Source organism: Olea europaea, chromosome 6 (genome assembly GCF_002742605.1).
Source record: "Olea europaea var. sylvestris chromosome 6, O_europaea_v1, whole genome shotgun sequence".
Taxonomy (NCBI): Eukaryota; Viridiplantae; Streptophyta; class Magnoliopsida; order Lamiales; family Oleaceae; genus Olea; species Olea europaea.
In genome coordinates this window covers 4,573,849-4,594,908 of record NC_036242.1, presented here as the reverse complement: position 1 = coordinate 4,594,908, position 21,060 = coordinate 4,573,849, and the positions used below count along the sequence as shown (strand labels likewise).

Below are 21,060 nucleotides of genomic sequence, written 5' to 3'. Positions count from 1 at the left end.
AAAATGTGACCATAAATTACATAATTGTAACCTTAATACATTTAATTGATAAAATATATTTAATTAATAGAATTTAACTACAACCTGATTTTTGAAATAATAACATAATTTCTTAATTTTGAAATTGTATTTTGCAACTACAATAAATATGAAATGTTCCCTTTCAAGCATCATTTAATCCACTCATTTAAAATACAATTGCCATTGACAAAAATCTAAAGCCCCTAAATTAACATTGTATTCCCATTCAGTAATTCCTGGTGATAAGAACATCAAAGTTAAGGGAGGAAAAAAAAATGATGTTCATTCAACTTCAGATACACGTACATATTTAGAATCTCTGTTCTTACAAGTTTCGAACAAAAATTCGAAACAATCATCATATAAAAATAGACTCATAAACTTAGAATAAGTATAGATGAACAAATGAATGGAATTTACAGGAAGACTAAGGAAAGTAAATAGTCGTGAGAGATGATCAAAGAAAATCTCTGCTAAATTATTATTAAAATTCAATGTCTAGTTGCGATTTGCGCTCGGAGTCTGGATCAATCAATCTACGCGATTCTTCCCACAATTTGGTCTCGATTCCTAACTTCCGAAGCTCCATTAGACCACGTTCGACTGTAACATGCAAGCAAAAAGATGCAGTTGTAGTTAATACTTATTTGCAACATCTATAGTCTAATTATTCCTTTATCATTATTTCGAACTACTGACATGGCTATTCAGCTTGTTTGAATTCCACACGTCATTCGATCTCTCTATCACCCCCCCACAGGTGAATGAATATATGCATGAAGAGAGGAAAATGAGAAGGAGATATGTGTGGTATAGATAAGGAAAAGAACCCTCCAACCAAAAATTTTCATCAAAAAATCTTTTGAAAAGAAAGAAATATCTAATCGTTCGTCACAAGTCAATACTTCTGAGATAAAAGATACATTGATTCTTAGAATTTACGACAAACATTACAAGATGTAATTTTGCAGTAACACACACAACAGCTGGGAGAGAGAGTACCATCGACCGCATCATGTGAAGTTAGTGCCTTACTTCCCTGGTTGATCCAGAACTGTACACGTTCCTCTGCTATGTCTGGTTCCAAGCCGTGATTTTTTGCTCTTCTCCAAAAATATGTCAACCACGCCTAACAGAGCTCAACAAATTGGCATCACTTCATTTTTCCAAGGAAGTAAGTTAAATTGTATGGTAAAAATTCACGAACTTGAAAGTATAGCATTATTCGGCATGTTATTTTTACTATCTTAACCATTGATCATTTTATATTTATTCAACTAGGTAAAGTAGTAATCAATATTAAAATTTCATCAAACCTACCAAAATACATTTATAGTACAATAGATTCATAGATAATGAGTGAAAAAGGTTTAAGAATAGATTCAAGGTGATTGACTACGTTCCAAGTTTTCGAAATAATATTCATTGTACAATAATAAGGATAATTTCGGACGATTCAACATGAACCGTGTGATCTCACTTATGCTCTTTGAAAGTTATCATTCTGCATAGGATATTAGGATTTACTGGTTGATTTCAAGGACTTCTACTAATTTTCCTTGTAGAAGAATCAGGTAAAATATAAGAACGTTAAGCATTAAATGGAACGCTGAATGGATCTCACAATCATCGCACCGAGCCAAAGCAACCAAAGAGAACACTGAATAGAAAACACAGAAAATACTACTAGACGTAGGATACACAGCTCTTTAAACATCCCTCCAAGATAAGAAATCTATAGTTCTAGTTGCCAACATACCCGCTTGATGAAAACATCTTCAGCCTCCTCTTTGCTCAACTCTGAAACAAGTATGCTTTCTGTTTATAATTTGGCATCAAAACTACAATATACTTAGCAAGACGCAATGAAAAACCACCCCTTCGTCCAAGATATGTAAAATTTTAGAACTTTTCAATTATCCAAAAAAATTATAAACAAAGATACAGAAAATATATTGGTGGCAGAGCACTAAACTAGTTTCTTAAAGCTCATTGAACAGTCAAGGGAATGATACTGCTGGGACGGAGGCCAATGGAGACTGGCGTTATATATCTTGTTAGAAAAGGTGTCAATGGTCAAAATATTGAATCTGAAACTTCAAAGCTGATAAGGGTAGACACCAGATTTTGTGTTCAAGTAATCTGATAAAGTTACACGTTTAGGGTTCCTGAGAAAACCGGAAAAAAGAAGTCACAGAAGAAATAAGATAGTAGTCTATTAAACGACAAGAAACAGCTTCATTTAGAATGGTCTCATTGTATCTGGCAACTCATTTTTTAAAAAGAGAAAAAAAAAAAAAAAGTGTGTGATAATAATAGTCTGTCTCAATGTAAGATAAACTTACCAAATGCTTCTGAAAAATCCTGCCCTTCAATTGGTAGCTTCAATTCATCTACAGCCATAGAAAGAATTGGAATCACAAAAGATCAGATTGGTAAGTTGAGTAATAGAGGTGGCCCTCTTTTAGTAAATATGTAAAAATTAATAATCTACTATAACTAAAACAAGATTTATGAGAACTAATTCGTTCTGATTCTCTGAGCTAATATTTTTATACTTTAGGCTTTGTTTGTGCCCCATTCTTCCAAATTCTACCACATTATTTTTTTTACAGTACTCATTTTCAATCACACATTCTTTATTAAAATATTATTACGTGTAAATAAAAAACTTTTCTTTCTTTTTTAACCACAATTTCAACATCAATCACTATTCCATAATATATTACTCACAAATAATGGGGCACAAACAATCACTTAATTATTCGTAAAGTGTTCGAAGAACTTCCTTGTATGTACATGAGTGTATCTCTAGGGTTACATTTCTTTTCACACCACTACTTAAAATCATTTAAACTATACATTAAGCAATAATTGAATAATTTTTTGTTCAATCTTACAAACTGCACTAGAAGTCTCCTTGTCCATCTTCCCAAGAAGGTAATTCTCTTTGCTCTTTCTAAATATTAGCAAATCAGTGGAAGGTTAGATCAATACAGATAAAATTTATATACTTCTAAGTTATGAATATTTCATTGTAACAGCAATTTTTGAGTTTGATATTTCTTCGTGTCATCAACATCTCATACAAAACATCAATCACTATTCCATAATATATTACTCACAAATAATGGGGCACAAACAATCACTTAATTATTCGTAAAGTGTTCGAAGAACTTCCTTGTATGTACATGAGTGTATCTCTAGGGTTACATTTCTTTTCACACCACTACTTAAAATCATTTAAACTATACATTAAGCAATAATTGAATAATTTTTTGTTCAATCTTACAAACTGCACTAGAAGTCTCCTTGTCCATCTTCCCAAGAAGGTAATTCTCTTTGCTCTTTCTAAATATTAGCAAATCAGTGGAAGGTTAGATCAATACAGATAAAATTTATATACTTCTAAGTTATGAATATTTCATTGTAACAGCAATTTTTGAGTTTGATATTTCTTCGTGTCATCAACATCTCATACAATTAATGAATATTTCATCTGCAACATTATAGATTATAAGAGAGACAATTGTTACTTCAATGATAGGAGAAGGTTTACGTAGAATTCTAAATGATAGGCTTGATTATCTGTAGGTTAATGTTTCTTATGTATGTTTTGGGATGGGAACAAGTGGTCAAGTAATGATATCACAGACTATTATTATACCGTCTCTGCATGTGGCGCTGCTTAAAAGCATCCAATACCTTAGTTATCGCTGCAGTGCAGACAAGTCCTTCTAGTCGTATATCATATAATTCTTCAAGTGCTCCCAGACATTAGAAACATACATTGCAATGCTTAATAAACTACTGCCACTTCACTTCATTGCAATCCCAAAAAATCGAGATGCATAACCAAAAACATAATGGTCTATTGTCGACTAAAAAGAGCAGTTCTTAGGTAATGTAGGTGACACATGTTACTAACTTTCCCAGTAGGCAAGAAGAATTCAGTGAATGAACATTTCCATTTCATACCATTAGATTTTATTGCACTTGGGCGTCGCTGTTGGGCCATTGATATGGCAACTGCCTCCTCTACCTTTAAAACGAAAAGGTGAATAAAAATGAGAAAAGGTCATGTTTCATGTTTGGAACATTGCATACAACAGATCAAGCATCTATAGAAGGATAAAACTGAGTTCCGATATTGATTTCAAGAGAATGGCATCCCATAGTGGAAGAGAGTTCTAGATGCAACATGGATGAAGACAACATTGAAGTGACAAATAGTGCAATCTCCCGACAGATAATGCAACTGATATATATGACAAATTTGATCTTACAGTATGTAAATTTCCTTTACCGAATATAATGCTAATGAAGCAAAAAAAAAGGGATGATAATGTCTTAAGTTTTAGTCTACCTTACTCCTTGAAGAATAATGGAAAATTTTATCTCTCCATTATAAATGAATTTTATAGTAAATGCACCAATTTGGAATAGAACCTTGAGCGACGTCAGTTCCCTAAGACCTTGCTCCACTAAAAGCATGCTCTCAATGCTGGCATCTCCTGAATTATCATTTGTATATCGTGGACCTTTCTCCCTTTCTTCAGCGTCATTGTTAACTGCTAAATAGAGACAACAAAAATACTATCTGACTAATAAAATCATAGGAAAAGTTACTTCATGTGAATTGTAAGGATATTCTCCTTTTTTTCAATGAATAATTACACCATAATTACATCCTTTTACAGTATACAAAAGAGGTTAAAAAAGAAAAAAAACAATATTCCTAAATCAATGCAAGAATCTCCTAAGAAATCTTTCCTAATTGCAATAATTATAACTTTCCTAATTTGCTAATGCTAATTTGGGAAGGTGGCATATTGCCACATAACCGGGATTTCAACACTCTCCCTCAAGTTGGATTGTAAATATTGATCATATCTAACTTGTGACTGAAATTATCGAAGTCTAATCGAGATAGCCCTTTGGTAAAAATGTCGGCATTTTGCTTCTATGTGGGAACATATGTCATGCAAATAGTCCCTTCTTCCACCTTCTCTTTGCTGAAATGTCTGTTCACTTCTACATGTTTAGTTCAATCATGTTAGATTAGGTTGAGAGATGTTGATAGCAACTTTATTATCACTAAACAGTTTAATTGGAATTTTATTGTAACATGTAGCTCTTCTAGGAGTTTCTTCAACCACAATCCGTTACATATTCCTTGTGCTACTGTTCTAAACTCTACTTCAGCACTATCATGTTACTAGATTTCCCCATGCAAAAGTGCGATATCCGATAGTTGATCTTCTATCTTCCGTGGAATTGCCTAATTTGCATATGTGAAGACTTCTACATCTTTCCTCTCATCCTTTTTGAAGAATAATCATTTTCTTGAAGAATCCTTGAGGTATCTCAGTATCTTTTAGACGGCTTCTAGGTGGCCTTCCTTCGGAGAGTGCACATGTTGGCTCACCATGCTAATTGCAAATGCAATGTCAAGTCTAGTGTGTGGCAAGTAGATTAGTTTACTTACTAGTCATTGATATATGTCTATGTCTACTGCACTGTAGGTATTCTCGATTTTATTCCCCATATCAATTGGTGTATAACTTGGTTTGCATCAAAGCATTCCTGTTTCGATAAGGAGATTAAGAACAAACTTTCTCTACAAAAAGCTAATACCCCTTTTTGAACTGGCTACTTCAATTTCTAAGAAGTATCATATTTGTTTCAATTCTTTTACTTCGAATTCAGTAGCTAGATTCTCCTTAAGCTTATCTGTTTCCACTATGTTATCTCTTGTCAAGATTATGTCATCAACATACACAATGAAGATTGTTATAGTCCCATCATCAAACTGTTGGAGGGATATAGTGCGATCCGATTGCCAGTATCCTAGTCTCTTCATTACATTTGCAAATTTGTCAAACCATGCTCTAGGTGACTGATTTAACCCATACAAGGACTTCTTGAACTTGCATTCTCAATTCCTTTTTTACCTTGCAAAAAACTTGGTAGTATTATCATGTAAATTTTTTTCTCCACTTCTCCATTTAGAAATGCATTTTTAATGTACAGTTGTTGGAAGGCCTAATCCAAGTTTGCTGCTAATAACAATAGTACTCAGACTGTATTTAATTTTGCCATAAGTGCAAATATTGCTGTGTAGTCAATGCCATAGGTCGGAATGTATTATTTTGCAACTAGCCAAGCTTTATACCATTCTATAGTCCTATCCACTTTATATTTTAAGTTGAAGGCCCATTTGCATCCAACTGGTCTTTTTCCTCTCAGTCGATCCATTACGTCCCAAGTATCATTTTTTTCTAACGCTCGCATTTCCTCTATTACTGCTTCTTTCCATTTTGGAGTTTCCAAAGCTTCCTGAATATCCCTTGGAATTTTGGTACTATCAAGGTGAGAGATGAAACTATGAAATCCTGTAGATAGAACATTATATGACTTGAACTTTGAGATAGGATAGAGAGTTTATGATCGAGTTTTTTCTGAGTGCGATAGGTCGGTTAACGTTTGATGATTTAGGTATATATGTGGTATCATGAGATTCTGGAGCTATCATTAGTTTTGATTCTTTTTGGTACTTCGGGTGTAAGGTTCTTCTTATACTTTTTTTGGTTTTCTTGAGTAAACACATATTTCCTTGCCACCTTATTTTTCTGCATCTCCACTAGATTTAAGTTGTCTCCAACAAATGGCATAGAGGGACTAGACGGTGGGATAGGCATAGAGTCTAGGAGAAGATTTAAGTTTAGGTACCGATCTTCACTTAAATTCTCTCCCTGAGGAGAGGTTTGTGGAAATCCGAGGTATTTTCAAAGAATGTGACGTCAATACTGACAATGACCCTCTTTGTAGAATGATCATATCATTTGTATCACTTCTGATTAGGAGAGTATAAGAGAAAGACACATTTAATAGCTTGAGGTTCTAGTTTATTTCAGTGTCTGCTGTGAATATGGACAAAAGCGTTACACCCAAACACTTTGAAGGGTAGGTTCAAGTTGAGTTGAGAGGTCGGAAAGAATGTTTGAAATCTTTGGAGAGATGATTTGAAGTTTAAGGTACGGTTAGGAATTCGATTGATTAGTACTTGGATGTTAAGATAGCATCATCCCATAATTCTTTTAGCATATTTGTAGTAAACATTAAAGCTCTAGCAACTTTTAGGAGATGTTTATTTTTTCGTTCAACAATCCCGTTTTGTTAAGGAGTTTCAATACAAGAATTCTGAAGTTTAAGGTACGGTTAGGAATTCGATTGATTAGTACTTGGATGTTAAGATAGCATCATCCCATAATTCTTTTAGCATATTTGTAGTAAACATTAAAGCTCTAGCAACTTTTAGGAGATGTTTATTTTTTCGTTCAACAATCCCGTTTTGTTAAGGAGTTTCAATACAAGAATTCTGGTGAACTATCCCATGAGTTCGTAGAAAACCTCCCAAATGTTTCTTGAAGTATTCTGTCATTATTAGTGCATAGAATTTGAATGTGTATTTGAAATTGAGTTTGTATCATAGAGTTGAAATTGATAAACACGAATTGTACATCAGATTTTTCTTTTAAGAGATACACCCAACAAATTTGAGTGTGGCATCAAAAATTGTGACGAACCAATTTGTGTGAGTTCGATTAGGAATGCGTGAGGGACCCCAAATGTCACTATGGATCATAATGAATGCTTTCGATGGTTTATATGTGGATTTTGAAAATGGCGTTCGTTTATGTTTGTCAAAATTCACAATGAAAATTGACTAACTCTTTATCTCCAAAAATAGTAGAGAATATATGTTTCAAATACTGAAAATTGGGATGTCCCATCTAAAATGCCATAACAAGATTTTGCTATTACCCGAAACAAATGTAGAATCACAAATGGCAATTCAATGTTGCTTACTCATATTGACCTCGTCCAAGTAGTAAGGTCCTCCACACTCTTTAGCATTACCAGAAACAAATGTAGAATCACAAATGGCAATTCAATGTTGCTTACTCATATTGACCTCGTCCAAGTAGTAAGGTCCTCCACACTCTTTAGCATTGTCAATCTTCTTCCGAATGATAGGTCATGAAAAATATAATAAAAGGAAGGAATTTAGTAGTCCAATTCGAAGCTTTTGTAAGTTAGCTTACAGGATAAATTAAGAACATGAAAGACAGATTTTAAAGTTATGAAGTCAAAGATTTGAATATCCCCTTTCCTGCGACAAGTGAGTGACCCTTCAGCAATCATAACCTTAAGGTTACCCATGTAAGTTGTTGTAGAAAGTCATATAATATGGAAATTGTAATTTATTTAGATTGTTATTTTTGGTTAATTGGTAGGTTGATTTATTTCCTTACTTAGGTGATTATAGTTTCCTTTTCCAATTTGTATTGTATAGTATAAATAGGAGGTATAGGGTTGTGTTTTGTAGAATGGTGGAATAAAATTTCAATATTCCAATTCCGTTTTCATGGTATCAGAGTGCAGGTTCCTCTAACCTAGCAAAACAATGGCCGAGTCGACGACCTCTGCCACTTCAGAATTCGAAACAGAAGTCAGCCCCCCAATTGGTTCAATTAGAGTAGAGAACTCCACCTTCCAACTCATGGTGGAAAAATTGAATGGAACTAACTACCGAGAGTGGGCCTAATCCATAAAATTAGTAATAGATGGAAAAGGAAAATTGGGGTATCTTACCGACGAAACCAAGAAACCGACCGACACCGTCATGCTGCAGAAGTGGAAATCAGAAAACTCCATGGTGACGGCTTGGTTGGTAAATTCAATGAAACCGACCATCAGAAAGACATACCTCTTTCTCCCAACAGGAAAGGACGTCTGGGATGCAGTGAAGGAAACTTACTCCGATGTGGAAGACTCGTCGCACATATTTGAAATCAAATCCCGACTGTGGCAGACTCGGCAAGGCTCGAGAGATGTGACCGATTATTACATGGAAATGGTGAATCTTTGGCAGGAATTAGACTTTAGCGTCGAAGAGGAATGGAAGTGTGCAGATGACTGCACACTGTATAGAAAAAAGGTGGAGAATGAAAGGGTGTTCGAGTTCCTTGCAGGCCTAAAATGAGAGCTGGACAATGTTAGAGGAAGAATCTTAGGCCGGCGACCGTTACCACTGACGCGCAAAGTGTTCGCCGAGGTTCATCAGGAGGAAGCTCGCCGATCGGTGATGATGAAGGACGGGAATGGAGCTCCTCCAGAGATGTCGGCCCTAAATGTCAAAGGGAATGGGTCTCCAACTGTTAAGATAAATGGGCTACCGAATATTGGGCCTGGAGTGAATTTTTAAAAAAACAGTGGGCCGGAAAATAATGGGCCTCCAGGTAATGGACTTTCAAGTGGAAATGGAGCTTTGGGCCTTTTCTCAAAAGGGGCTGCCAATGGGTCGATCCAAAAACAACGGGGACGACCATGGTGTAAGCATTGTCGCAAGCCGGGGCACAAAGAAGACACATGTTGGGAAATTCATGGAAAACCTACCGACTGGAAGCTAAGGCAAAATAATAGGAGCCGAGGATACCAAGCTGAAACAAGAATTCCTACTTCAAGCGGGGCATTCAATTCCGAACAAATGGAACAACTCTATCAAATATTTTCAAGTCTTCAAACATCTGGTCAACCCTCTCCTAAAGGTCCCTCTAGTTCTCTCCCCATAAAGGTAACTTTTTGAGAGCGTAAAATACCTCACAATATAAAATTTCTTGGATCATCGACTCCGTTGCATCTGACCACATGATGGACTCGTATCGCTTATTTTCCTCATACACAACTTGTGCTGGAAATGTTAAAGTGAAAATTGTGGATGGTTCACTCTCCTCCATTGCAGGAAAAGGAAGTATTCGAATCTCAGACTCTATCACATTACAATCCGTCCTCCACGTCCTAAATTTGTCTTGCAATCTGCTATCTGTTAGTCAACTAACCAAAAGTTCAAATTGCTTGCTAATTTCTTTTCTTCTTATTGTGTATTTCAGGACCTTTCATTGGGGAAGACGATTGGCAGTGCTAAAGAGTGTGAGGGTCTATACTACTTCGAGGAAGCTAATGTGAGTAAGCTAGGTCAAATTAGAAGTTGTAACCCTGCATTTGTCTCTAAGGATAGCGAAATTTTGTTATGGCACTATAGAATGGGTCACCCTAGCTTTCCCTACTTGAAACATGTACTTCCTTTACAATTCTTGAATAAAACATCAATTGATATTCAATGTGAGAGTTGTGAATTCGCAAAACATCATTGAACTTCCTTTCCAAATTCCACATATAAACCATCTACACCATTTGCTTTAATTCACAGTGATTTATGGGGACCATCCCGCATACCTAATCGAACCCAAACAAGATGGTTCGTCACATTCAGTGATGACCATACTTAGGTATGCTGGGTATATCAACTAAAAGAAAAATCTGACGTATGCTTAGTATTTATAAATTTTGACTCTATGATTCGAACTCAATTTCAAGCACCTTCAAATTCTGCGCATTGACAATGGCACAGAATATTTCAATACCACCTTGCAAGACTACCTAAAAACACATGGGATAATTCACCAAAGTTCATGTGTCAACACCCCTCAACAAAATGGTATTGCTGAACGAAAAAACAGACACCTACTCGAGGTTGCTCGAGCCTTATTATTTATTACAAATATGTCAAAAACATTTTGGGGAGATGCAATTTTAACGTCTACATACCTTATCAATCGGATGCCTAGTCGTACCCTTTCATTTGCCTCACCTTTACATAAATTCCAACAGTACTTTCCCAATTCTCGCCTCAATTCAAACCTCCCACTAAAAGTTTTTGGAAGCACTCCCTTTGTGCATTCTCATCACCGAAATAAACTTGAACCACGAGCAATAAAGTGTGTTTTCATTGGGTACTCACCCACTCAAAAGGGCTATAAATGTTATGACCCATCCACAAAACGGGACTATGTTAGTCTTGATGTCACCTTCTTCGAAAAAATACCATATTTCTAGAAACCATCTCTTCAGGGGGAGAACTTGAGTGAAGATCGGTTGGATCGTGAATTCTTAGAATTTAACCTCTCCACAACTAACCCAAAAGCCACCCTACCTTCTAATCTGCCATATATAGAAGGAAACTTGAATCCGGGGGGAGATGTCGAAACACAAAATGATAAAGAGATACTAGTTTACTCACGGAAGCCTAAATCAAAGTATAAAGAAACTCTCACACCTGAAGCACCAAAAGAGTCAGAACCGACGATAGGACCTGAAAAGAACTCCTCTGTCGAACTCATATCTCCAGAAAATGATTTGCCTATTGCTCTCAGGAAACAATCTCGGTCATGTACCCTCCATCCTATTTCAAAGTTCATATCTTATAATGCTCTATCTACTAAATTTCGAGCCTCTACAGCCAAATTTTGATAAAACAGAAGTTCCAAGAAATATTCAGGAAGCTTTGGAGTCACCCAAATAGAGAGAGGTAGTAATGGAAGAAATAAGAGCCTTGAAGAAAAATGAGACTTGGGAGGTAGTAAATCTACCAAAAGGAAAGAAATTAGTAGATTGCAAATGGGTGTTCAATGTAAAGTACAAGGCAGATGGGACAGTAGAGCGGTATAAAGCTCGTCTAGTCACCAAAAAGTATACACAAACCTATGGCATTGACTACACAGAAACATTCGCCCCAGTTGCAAAGCTAAATACAGTTCGGGTTTTTCTATCCCTAGTAGTGAATCTAGACTGACCTCTTCAACAACTTGACGTCAAGAATGCATTCTTAAATGGAGAGTTAGAAGAAGAGGTTTACATGACAATACCACTAGGATTCAACAAAAGTGACAAGGAAAATCAGGTTTGTAAACTCAGGAAGTCTCTATATGGCCTCAAACAATCACCAAGGACATGGTTCGATAGATTTGCAAAAGTGCTAAAGAGTCAGGGATATCAGCAAGGACAATCCGATCACACCATGTTTTTTCCTCAGTCTAGAGATGGTACTAAGACAATATTGATTGTATATGTTGATGATATAATCCTAACTGGAGACAACGTTGCTGAGATGGAAAGATTAAAGAAGTGTTTAGCCGCAGAATTTGAAATAAAAGATCTTGGACAAATGAGGTATTTTTTGGGTATGGAGATTGCAAGATCAAATAAGGGTATCGGTGTGTCTCAACCGAAATACATACTTGACCTGCTAAGAGAAACTGGCATGTTAGGATCTAAACCAAGTAACACTGCTATTGAATCTGGAAAGATGAAGGACACAGGGAGCCCAGTGGAAATAGATAGATATCAAAGATTAGTTGGTAAGTTAATCTATCTTTCACACACTAGACCTGATATTGCATTTGCAGTCAGTGTGGTTAGTCAACGCATGTACTCTCCCAAAGAAGCTTATCTGGAAGCAGTATACAAAATTCTCAGATATTGCCTCTTCTGGGAAAGGATTATTTTTCGGGAAAAATAAAAGGATGGGAATAGAAGTATTTACTGATGCAGACTGAGCTGGATCAATTGAAAATAGAAGGTCTACTTCTGGCTACTGTACATTTGTATGGGGAAACTTAGTGACTTGGAGAAGCAAGAAACAGAACGTGGTGGCTAGAAGCAGTGCCGAAGCTGAATTCAGAGCTGTGGCTCAAGGAATTTGTGAAGGGCTATGGATAAAGAAACTCTTGGAAGAACTGAAAGTGAATGTTGAACTTCCAGTCAGACTCTATTGCGACAACAAAGAAGCCATCAGTATTTCCCTTAATCCAGTACAACATGACAGAATCAAACATATAGAAGTGGACAGGCATTTTATCAAAGAAAAAGTAGAAGATATGATTATTTGTACGACACATGTCCCTACAACTGAGCAAACCGCGGATATCTTCACAAAAGGATTGTCACGACAAAGCTTCAACGAACTCCACAGCAAGTTGAACATGATCAACATCTACAGTTCAACTTGAGGGGGAGTGTAGAAAGTCATATAATATGGAAATTGTAATTTATTTAGATTGTTATTTTTGGTTAATTGGTAGGTTGATTTATTTCCTTACTTAGGTGATTATAGTTTCCTTTTCCAATTTGTATTGTATAGTATAAATAGGAGGTATAGGGTTGTGTTTTGTAGAATGGTGGAATAAAATTTCAATATTCCAATTCCGTTTTCAGTTGTATATGAAGATAATAGATTGTAAGAGCCCGTCATGTGATCTGAAGCTCCTGAGCAATTATCCAAAGGATTTTAAGTTTGGAGGTAGCATTTAAGGCCCTTAGAAAATTACCTCTATAAGCTAGTGAGCTCGAAGGACCACTTGGGAAGTTTGATCGGATGTTTGAAGACTCGAGAAAATTTTGTAGAGTTGCTCTACCTGTTTTGGATTGAAAGTACCGCTTGAGGTGGAATTTGTAGTTTGACGGTCAATCGAAGCTTGGTCTTGATTTCTATTATTCTGTCTTGATTTCCAATTGGTCAACTTTCCATGCAAATCTCAGCAAGTATCTTTCTTGTGCCTGGTTGATGGTTATGTTCTCATCAAGGTCGCCCCTTTTGTTGTCTTGTGTCTGGTCTATTTTCCATGCAAATCTCAACAAGTATCTTTTGTTATCTTGTGCCTGGTCTATTTATTGCATTTTTCAAATATGAGCCTATACCACTAGGACTAGTATTAAAATTGCTAGGCCCATTATTGAATAAGGCTGCTAGTCCAATTTCTAAATTAAGCTCCAAATTTCCCGACCCATTTCATATTTCTTCTCACCCAGTTTCGGCCAAATGTTAAGAGACCTAGGCCTTTTCATTTTCAACCCAGACGTTCCTTATTTTCCAAAGGCAATTTTTTCACTGTTCAGCATCACACAAGCCTCTGATTTTCTTCTCGGCGAATCTCTAAAAATACTTCCCTCATCGATGGTAACCGTCACCACCCCTAGGATCCTCCCTCTTACATCATCTAATTCATGATAGAGTCTGGCCAGAAATTCAAACACCCTTTCACTCTTTGATTTCTTCCAATAAAGTGCGCATAGGGAGTTTTCTGATTTCTAACATTGTAAACGGGTAACATCAATCAAGGCAGGTTTCTGCATGTCATGTACCTCAATTTACCTTTTCCCGATCACAAGTTTGATCGATTGAGCCCATTCCTTGAATTTTTTTTTGTTTAACTTCTTTACGGTAAGTTGGAAGGATGAATTGTCAGTTCCCCCCTCCCAAACCCATTCTGGGAATGGCTTCAGTTTCACCGTCTCGAGATTCAGAAGTCATTTAGTCCTTATTGATGTCGACGATGTCAGTCATTAGACTTTTACATGGCCTGCTCTGATACCATGTGAATTCTAGGGAAATTCTCCTTTCTTCAATGAATAATTACACCCTTATTACATCCTTTATTAGTGTACAAAAGAGGTTAAAAAGAAAAAACAATATTCCTAAATCAATGCAATAATCTCCCAAAAAATCTTTCCTAATTACAATTATTATAACTTTCCTAAATTGATAATGCTAATTTGGGAAGGCGGCATATTGCCACATAACCAGGATTTCAACACTTCAGCACTCACAAATAACCTTTTTTTGGGTAATTTATGCTTGTGTTCAGTTAAAATGGGCAAGAAAGGAAAAATTCCAGGAAAGGATATTTTCAACCGAAGAAAATATTGTCTGAGCTTGGACTCTACAGAATATTGGAGTTTTTATTAGGACTCAATTTACATATTTACTGAATTCGTAACTAAGTCCATACATTTAGGGATCAAACCCATGCAAAAGGTAACACAGGTAAGGGGTAAAAAAGAATAACTTCAGAAAATCTCAACTCTTTTTCTTTTTTCTTTTTGAAGAAAATTAAGCTTTACTATTTGGAGTTTCCATTCCAATTCTTTTTAAAACCTCATTCAATAGATTGAACTACTATCCAGACAAAACAGAGCAGACAGCATCTTACCAATTGAGTTTTCGTTTTTCGCTTTCTGTCCAGCAGCCAATATCACTTCAGTCGGAAGGGGACAAAAGGATGACCAGTATTCGTATTTTGCACCAGCTATCTCTGCATGAACACCTGCAATGTATTGCAAATTGAAATTCTTAAAAACTCCATGTGAAAGTCAAGGTGTCCCATCCTTTATTGTTTGCTACAACAGCCACCCCAGGCCACAGCCTAAGGAAATGAAAAGAGAGAAAAACAGAAGTACATTGGAGGAAAAACGATAAAGAGCAAATTACAAGGAAGCTTGGTACTCTAATAGCAAATTTTATAGCGTCAAAGAGCTAGATTCCACAATTTTTTTAGTCAAGATACCAAAAGATGGTTCTGTATGATATTTAAGAAGCATTAGACCCTCTCAAGAAGGCTTTATCTCCAAGTTAGGGATATTCCAGACAACAAACTCTCTTCCCATGTCATTTAATAAAACACAACAGTCAATACTTGTTCTAATAATTTCAGCCACTTGAATGACACATTACTCTATGATCAAGTGATGAAGTTAAACTATAGTTTTTTACACTTCGAGATAAGAGACATTGCATAAATTTGTAAAATGCTATTGAATATGAGAGTAATAGTAATAGAACCTTCAACTTAGATGAGGAAAGATAAGACAGCTTATCTTTATAAGACACAATAATTCTACAGAATATATGAAGTTCATGAATCATCGAGGAAGAAAGGACTATTTACTGTTGTATATTTGAAAGATAAAAAATGATAACATAAAACCCTTCAAGTAAAAGGGCAGTTGCTGCTCCTGTTCCACGTGGCTGAAATAGTTAGGGGGATGACTTTGGTAGTAGAGATTGGATGTTTATACTGACCAGCCATTACTAGAGTTTTCCCTTCCCCATCTTCCTCATTCTATAAAATAGCTTAGCACGTGCTTGATAGTGATATTCTCTTAAGTATATTTAGAAGCCCTTGGAACTTTATTTTATAAGCAAATCAATTAGTGAATTTAAAAGACTTAAAACCAGCAACAAATTTCAAATTTTGTTTATCTATTCAGCTCTTCCCTCTTGATAACTTCTGCAGAATCTACATTTCCCTGTCCTCATTTTGACCAATATTCATCTCTCTCTCATGTTAATATCATCTTGTGCTCCATCATTATAATTTTCATTCACTTAACTCATTACGCACGTTAAGGAGAACACAAAAATGACTAAATGGACATCAATGCTAATAATATGTGCTCTAAATTTAGCTGGTTAAGTAAAATTACCATAGTGAACACACAAATTCCAGTATCGAGCAAGCCAACACCTCTTGAGAACAACCTCTTCCTACAGTTATAAACTGTGAATCACATAAGTATGTCATATAGAATGCAAGGTGTAGTAGCCATGTGATATTTTAATTGGTACATACCATCTCTTCTTTAGTCAAGATTACTCTTTTAGTGACTGTGCGTAGTGATTTAACTTCACACTCAACATCATGAAGCAGCTCCAAAGCTGATGTAGCTTCATCCCTGGCAGTCTGATTAAAGTTACAATAATTAAATTACAGTGCACCAATATTTTGTAATTTATTATGAATCTCAAAACTAACGGAAAGAATTTAACAATAAATAGTGACATGGAAGGTAAAGACCAAAGAAAAAATTACGACAACTACAAAAACACGTAAGGTAGGGTTTCTGAGTACCTCGGCTTCCATTCGAAGGGCTGCAAGCTCCTCGCCTGCTCCACCATAGGTTTCTGTTGCAACTTTAAGAGCAGCCTGCCATGTCAAAGGCATCCCAGTTACAGACTTAGACTGCATTCCTTTAGATTAGCAAAGTAGTGTATTGCCTAATAGAACAAAAACACACAAACTGACTTGTTAAACATAACATGCTCAGATTAAAGAATAAATAAGATGACCGAAGTTTACAAAACTGTCAAGCTTTCTAACTTCAGATTGCCTTATGACAATTTTAACCTTCCTCAAAGTAATGTTCAATCTATATGCATACAGGACCTGAATCACTGGAAAATAATAGCATTCCATCTCATACATACCTCCCTTTTCTGAAGGTCTGCTTCTTTCCTGCAGAGTTTATAATATAGAAATTAAAGATAAATGGGATTAAATTAGCTAGAGAATCTACTGTATCTAGAAAAAGCATTTCAAAGTTCATCCCTTGCCTGCTCAAAAGACGAGCTTCTAAAGATACACCGTCTCCTAGACTTGCGATCTTACAATAAGACCAAGCAACATTTGTTAAATCATAGTCAAAGAAATGTAGCCAATAAGAATGTGGCTAAATGGAAAGGAAAAAGTACAGTTACCACGTAGTTTTAAGAGACTAATTTCTTTTGTTATAAAAAATTAGAAACCTTAATGTCTCTCGTCAATTAAAATCTGGGAAGTGTACGCTCAGAAGAAAAACAGAAATACTGCAACTACCACATCAAGAATTTAGCATTCTCACTTGTTTCTCGAGTTGCCTAGTCCGTGCTTCTGCCTCCTCACACCTTTCTTCTGCAATTCGAAGCTGAAAAGTATGTGTGTATTGAGATGCTAACCAGTGTAGCAATTTGACTACCAAAACATATCTTTTTGATGAAACAAAAGTTGCAATACAGAATAAACACATAATTCATTCGTAAGTAAGCATCTAGATGGAATCACCTTTTCCAGTAAACTTTCATTTTCTTCTTGAAGCATATCAAGCTGTAATTTTGGGGACCTCGTGTCAGTAATATAATTATAAAATGAGGTGAAAAGATTTCTTGCTAGTGTTGCTGAAATGGAAAACATATATGATATACAACAATCTCTCTGACTATAACTTATGAAGCAAAATTTTACGTGTGTGCATAATTATGTACAAATTTTTGCAAAATAGTTTTATAAAAAATGTATTGATATAAAGTATAAAAGAATAGGCAAGTAAGTACTCCAAAAATTAGTTTTATATTAGAAAAGAAGAACTGCAAATGAAGTTGAGTAGGAGAAAATTAGTTTGATGCACAATCCTACCTCATCTTGTAGAGCAGAAGAAGATAGCTGCTGGTCACCAGTTTCTCTATATTTAAAAGTCCCAAAATCTAAAGATAACCTGCAAAGTGACAGATTTAGTATAAGTTTTTCATGTTTTCAATTGTCAATCAACCGAGAGAAAAACAAAGGTATTTTACCATGTGCTCTTGCCGAAGGTCAAATAGAAAAGGATTTTGACATTATAAGATGGACGCATAGAAAGACAATCCATATCAAACTTTTTCAAGGTTTAGGCATAAGAGAATCATAAAGTAGATTGCAAATTGAGAAGTAAAACTGATCCCTGAGACAGTACTACAGAGTCTAATGCTTCAATGTACCTTTTGTCTCTAATTTTATCAGGTTGAGTCTCTGTTGGAATTCCAGATACTGCTGGCTTGACTGAAAGAGGTACACTTGGAGGTACCATGAAAATAGTCTTGCCCCCTGAATTTGGACGGATGCTGGCCACAGAACGAGCAGATGGAGGTTGTTCCGCAAGGTTGACACTAGAAGATGATCTTCCGATATAAGAGCGAGCAGATGGTGGCTGTGCTTCTTCAACTGAGTCTGTGGGTTCAGATGAATGACCAGCCACAGAAGAGTAGGCAGATGAAAGTTGTTCTGCAGACTTGTTTTGAGATGATTGAAGAAGTGAGAGTGAACGAGCTGATGACGGTTGCTGTTCCACAGAGTTGATAGTTGCAAATGTTCTTGCACCTGATATTGAACGAGCAGCTGATGGCTGTTCAACTGAGGTACAAACTGATAAAGGCTGCTGTTCCATAGAGTTGATAGTTGCAGATGTTCTTGCACCTGATGTTGAATGAGCAGATGTTGGTTGTTCAACTAAGGTACGAACTGATGAAGGCTGCTGTTCCAGAGAGTTGACAGTTGCGTATGTTCTTGCACCTGGTGTTGAACGAGAAGATGGTGTTTTTTCTACAGAGGTACGGACTGACTAAAAAATGACAGAATAGCTTCAACATCAGTACTGAAAGGGAACAATAACACTTAAGTGACGGAAACTAATCCTATAAAATACAGAGAGAACTTAACATGTAAACAATCATGGTAAATTTTACTTATTCCCAGGAATTCAACACTATTCAAATATCAATGCCGTCAAATATGATTTTTTTTTCTACTTCATTGATGAAGTCTGGATGATTATTACTACAACCATGCTCTAACATATCGCCTAAACAACCAATTATTATACTCAATGTGGAAAATATTTAGAGTGATCTAGGTTACATTTGCATAAATGGCATTGGATATGAATGTAGAAATAATATCTTTAAATGTCGATATTCACTTGACATCAGGATTTCTCCTAAAAATGCAACAGCAGGTGAAATGCAGATAAAGTGTAGAACGGATGTGATATCAGGCTGTGTATGAAGACATGCATGTCAAGCTTCTTACCATTGGCGAACGGTGTCTAGTTGGCCGTCCACCTGCAAGTCCTATTCCAGCTGACGGAATTGGAGGGCTATAGTCATACATAAGGTCATCCTCCTCTTCATCATCATCAGCTGGCTGATGTGCCATAACCTGAGCAAGCCTCTGAGCAGCAGCTTTCGTATTCTGTGGTCTCTTCATATTTGTAATGCCAGATGAACCTGTGCGTGAATGGCGATGCATTGGGGATGCCATTGATGGAGAACCACTATTCGTCGTGTTGGAGAAACTCTTCTACCTCACATGCATTGGTCTCACCCTATCCGTTACTGCAAATATCATATTATGGAGTATGATTAGTAACATTTAAGTACAGTTAGTTTAGTCAAAAACAATCTTTTCAGTAGTTCATTTTTATTGGTGTGTTTTGAAGTAAAAAACTATACAAGTAAACACTGTAGAGTAATATGTTTTCAACTAGATTAAATGGATAATGAAGAATTACCTTCGCTTGTTTTACATCGGGTATATGCTTGGTGTGCTCTTTTTGTGGGATGGGGAGAGGTGTGTCTTAAAGCACAGATATGTGAATATATTCCATAGAACTTGGGCTTTATTTAAAAAAACTTTCTACAATCATGCAGATGCTGCATTACAGATGCCATGGCCATATTAATGGGATCCATTTGAAATACCTGAATACAAAAAACCAATGGGACCTAATCTTGTTTCTACATTTTAAGCTTCTAATATTTTCACTGGTTCTAATCAAGCAAAAGTCAAATACAGAGTCGTAGGTATTACTCAGGTTTACGTACAGCCATATTTATATTATCATGATAGACAAACCTGAAAATGTTATTTTTCGAAAAATATTAAGTGGGGAAAGCAATAATGATTGGAGATTATCGTATTTATATAAGTCAATAAAAGATATGACCGTAAAATTCTATCCAGTCATGAAAAGAGGAATCGAGTCCTAATGGTTTTCTCCATCATGAAAGATATTTCAATGCCTGCACCATAATCTACAAGAAGGCATAAGACTATATTAAAAGAATATTACGAATTATGAAGAGAGTTTGTGATAGTATGCAACTGTTAGATAAGTACAGAATTCCCTCTCATTCACAATACAACAATAATCAATGGACGATCCTGTCAATGGGATTTCAAAATATCAAGAGGATATCTATCTCTCACACACTAGACCTGATATTGCATTTGCAGTCAGTGTGGTTAGTCAACGCATGTACTCTCCCAAAGAAGCTTATCTGGAAGCAGTATACAAAATTCTCAGATATTGCCTCTTCTGGGAAAGGATTATTTTTCGGGAAAAATAAAAGGATGGGAATAGAAGTATTTACTGATGCAGACTGAGCTGGATCAATTGAAAATAGAAGGTCTACTTCTGGCTACTGTACATTTGTATGGGGAAACTTAGTGACTTGGAGAAGCAAGAAACAGAACGTGGTGGCTAGAAGCAGTGCCGAAGCTGAATTCAGAGCTGTGGCTCAAGGAATTTGTGAAGGGCTATGGATAAAGAAACTCTTGGAAGAACTGAAAGTGAATGTTGAACTTCCAGTCAGACTCTATTGCGACAACAAAGAAGCCATCAGTATTTCCCTTAATCCAGTACAACATGACAGAATCAAACATATAGAAGTGGACAGGCATTTTATCAAAGAAAAAGTAGAAGATATGATTATTTGTACGACACATG

At 36.0% G+C, this 21,060-nt stretch overlaps 1 protein-coding gene across 4 annotated transcripts; it reads right to left on the bottom strand.

The window, feature by feature from the left end:
• Nucleotides 1-290: 290 nt before the first annotated feature.
• Nucleotides 291-20,522, bottom strand: LOC111395576 (coiled-coil domain-containing protein SCD2-like). Of its 4 annotated transcripts, none has more exons than XM_023021615.1 (17): nt 19,362-20,522; nt 18,275-18,894; nt 17,934-18,012; nt 17,583-17,624; nt 17,383-17,445; nt 17,096-17,145; nt 16,970-16,997; nt 16,614-16,688; nt 16,335-16,445; nt 16,189-16,249; nt 14,916-15,029; nt 4,471-4,595; nt 4,000-4,063; nt 2,367-2,414; nt 1,781-1,839; nt 1,024-1,150; nt 291-624 (listed from the first exon to the last, which is right to left on the bottom strand). In XM_023021615.1, the coding sequence occupies exons 1-17, from the start codon at nt 19,590-19,592 to the stop codon at nt 506-508; spliced, it is 2,016 nt and encodes a 671-aa protein (XP_022877383.1). In that variant the 5' UTR covers nt 19,593-20,522; the 3' UTR covers nt 291-505. The 4 variants fall into 4 exon arrangements, with proteins under 4 accessions (XP_022877383.1, XP_022877385.1, XP_022877384.1 ...); XM_023021617.1 differs by having other exon boundaries at nt 1,781-1,821; XM_023021616.1 differs by having other exon boundaries at nt 4,471-4,592.
• Between the last annotated feature and the right edge of the window lie 538 nt (nt 20,523-21,060).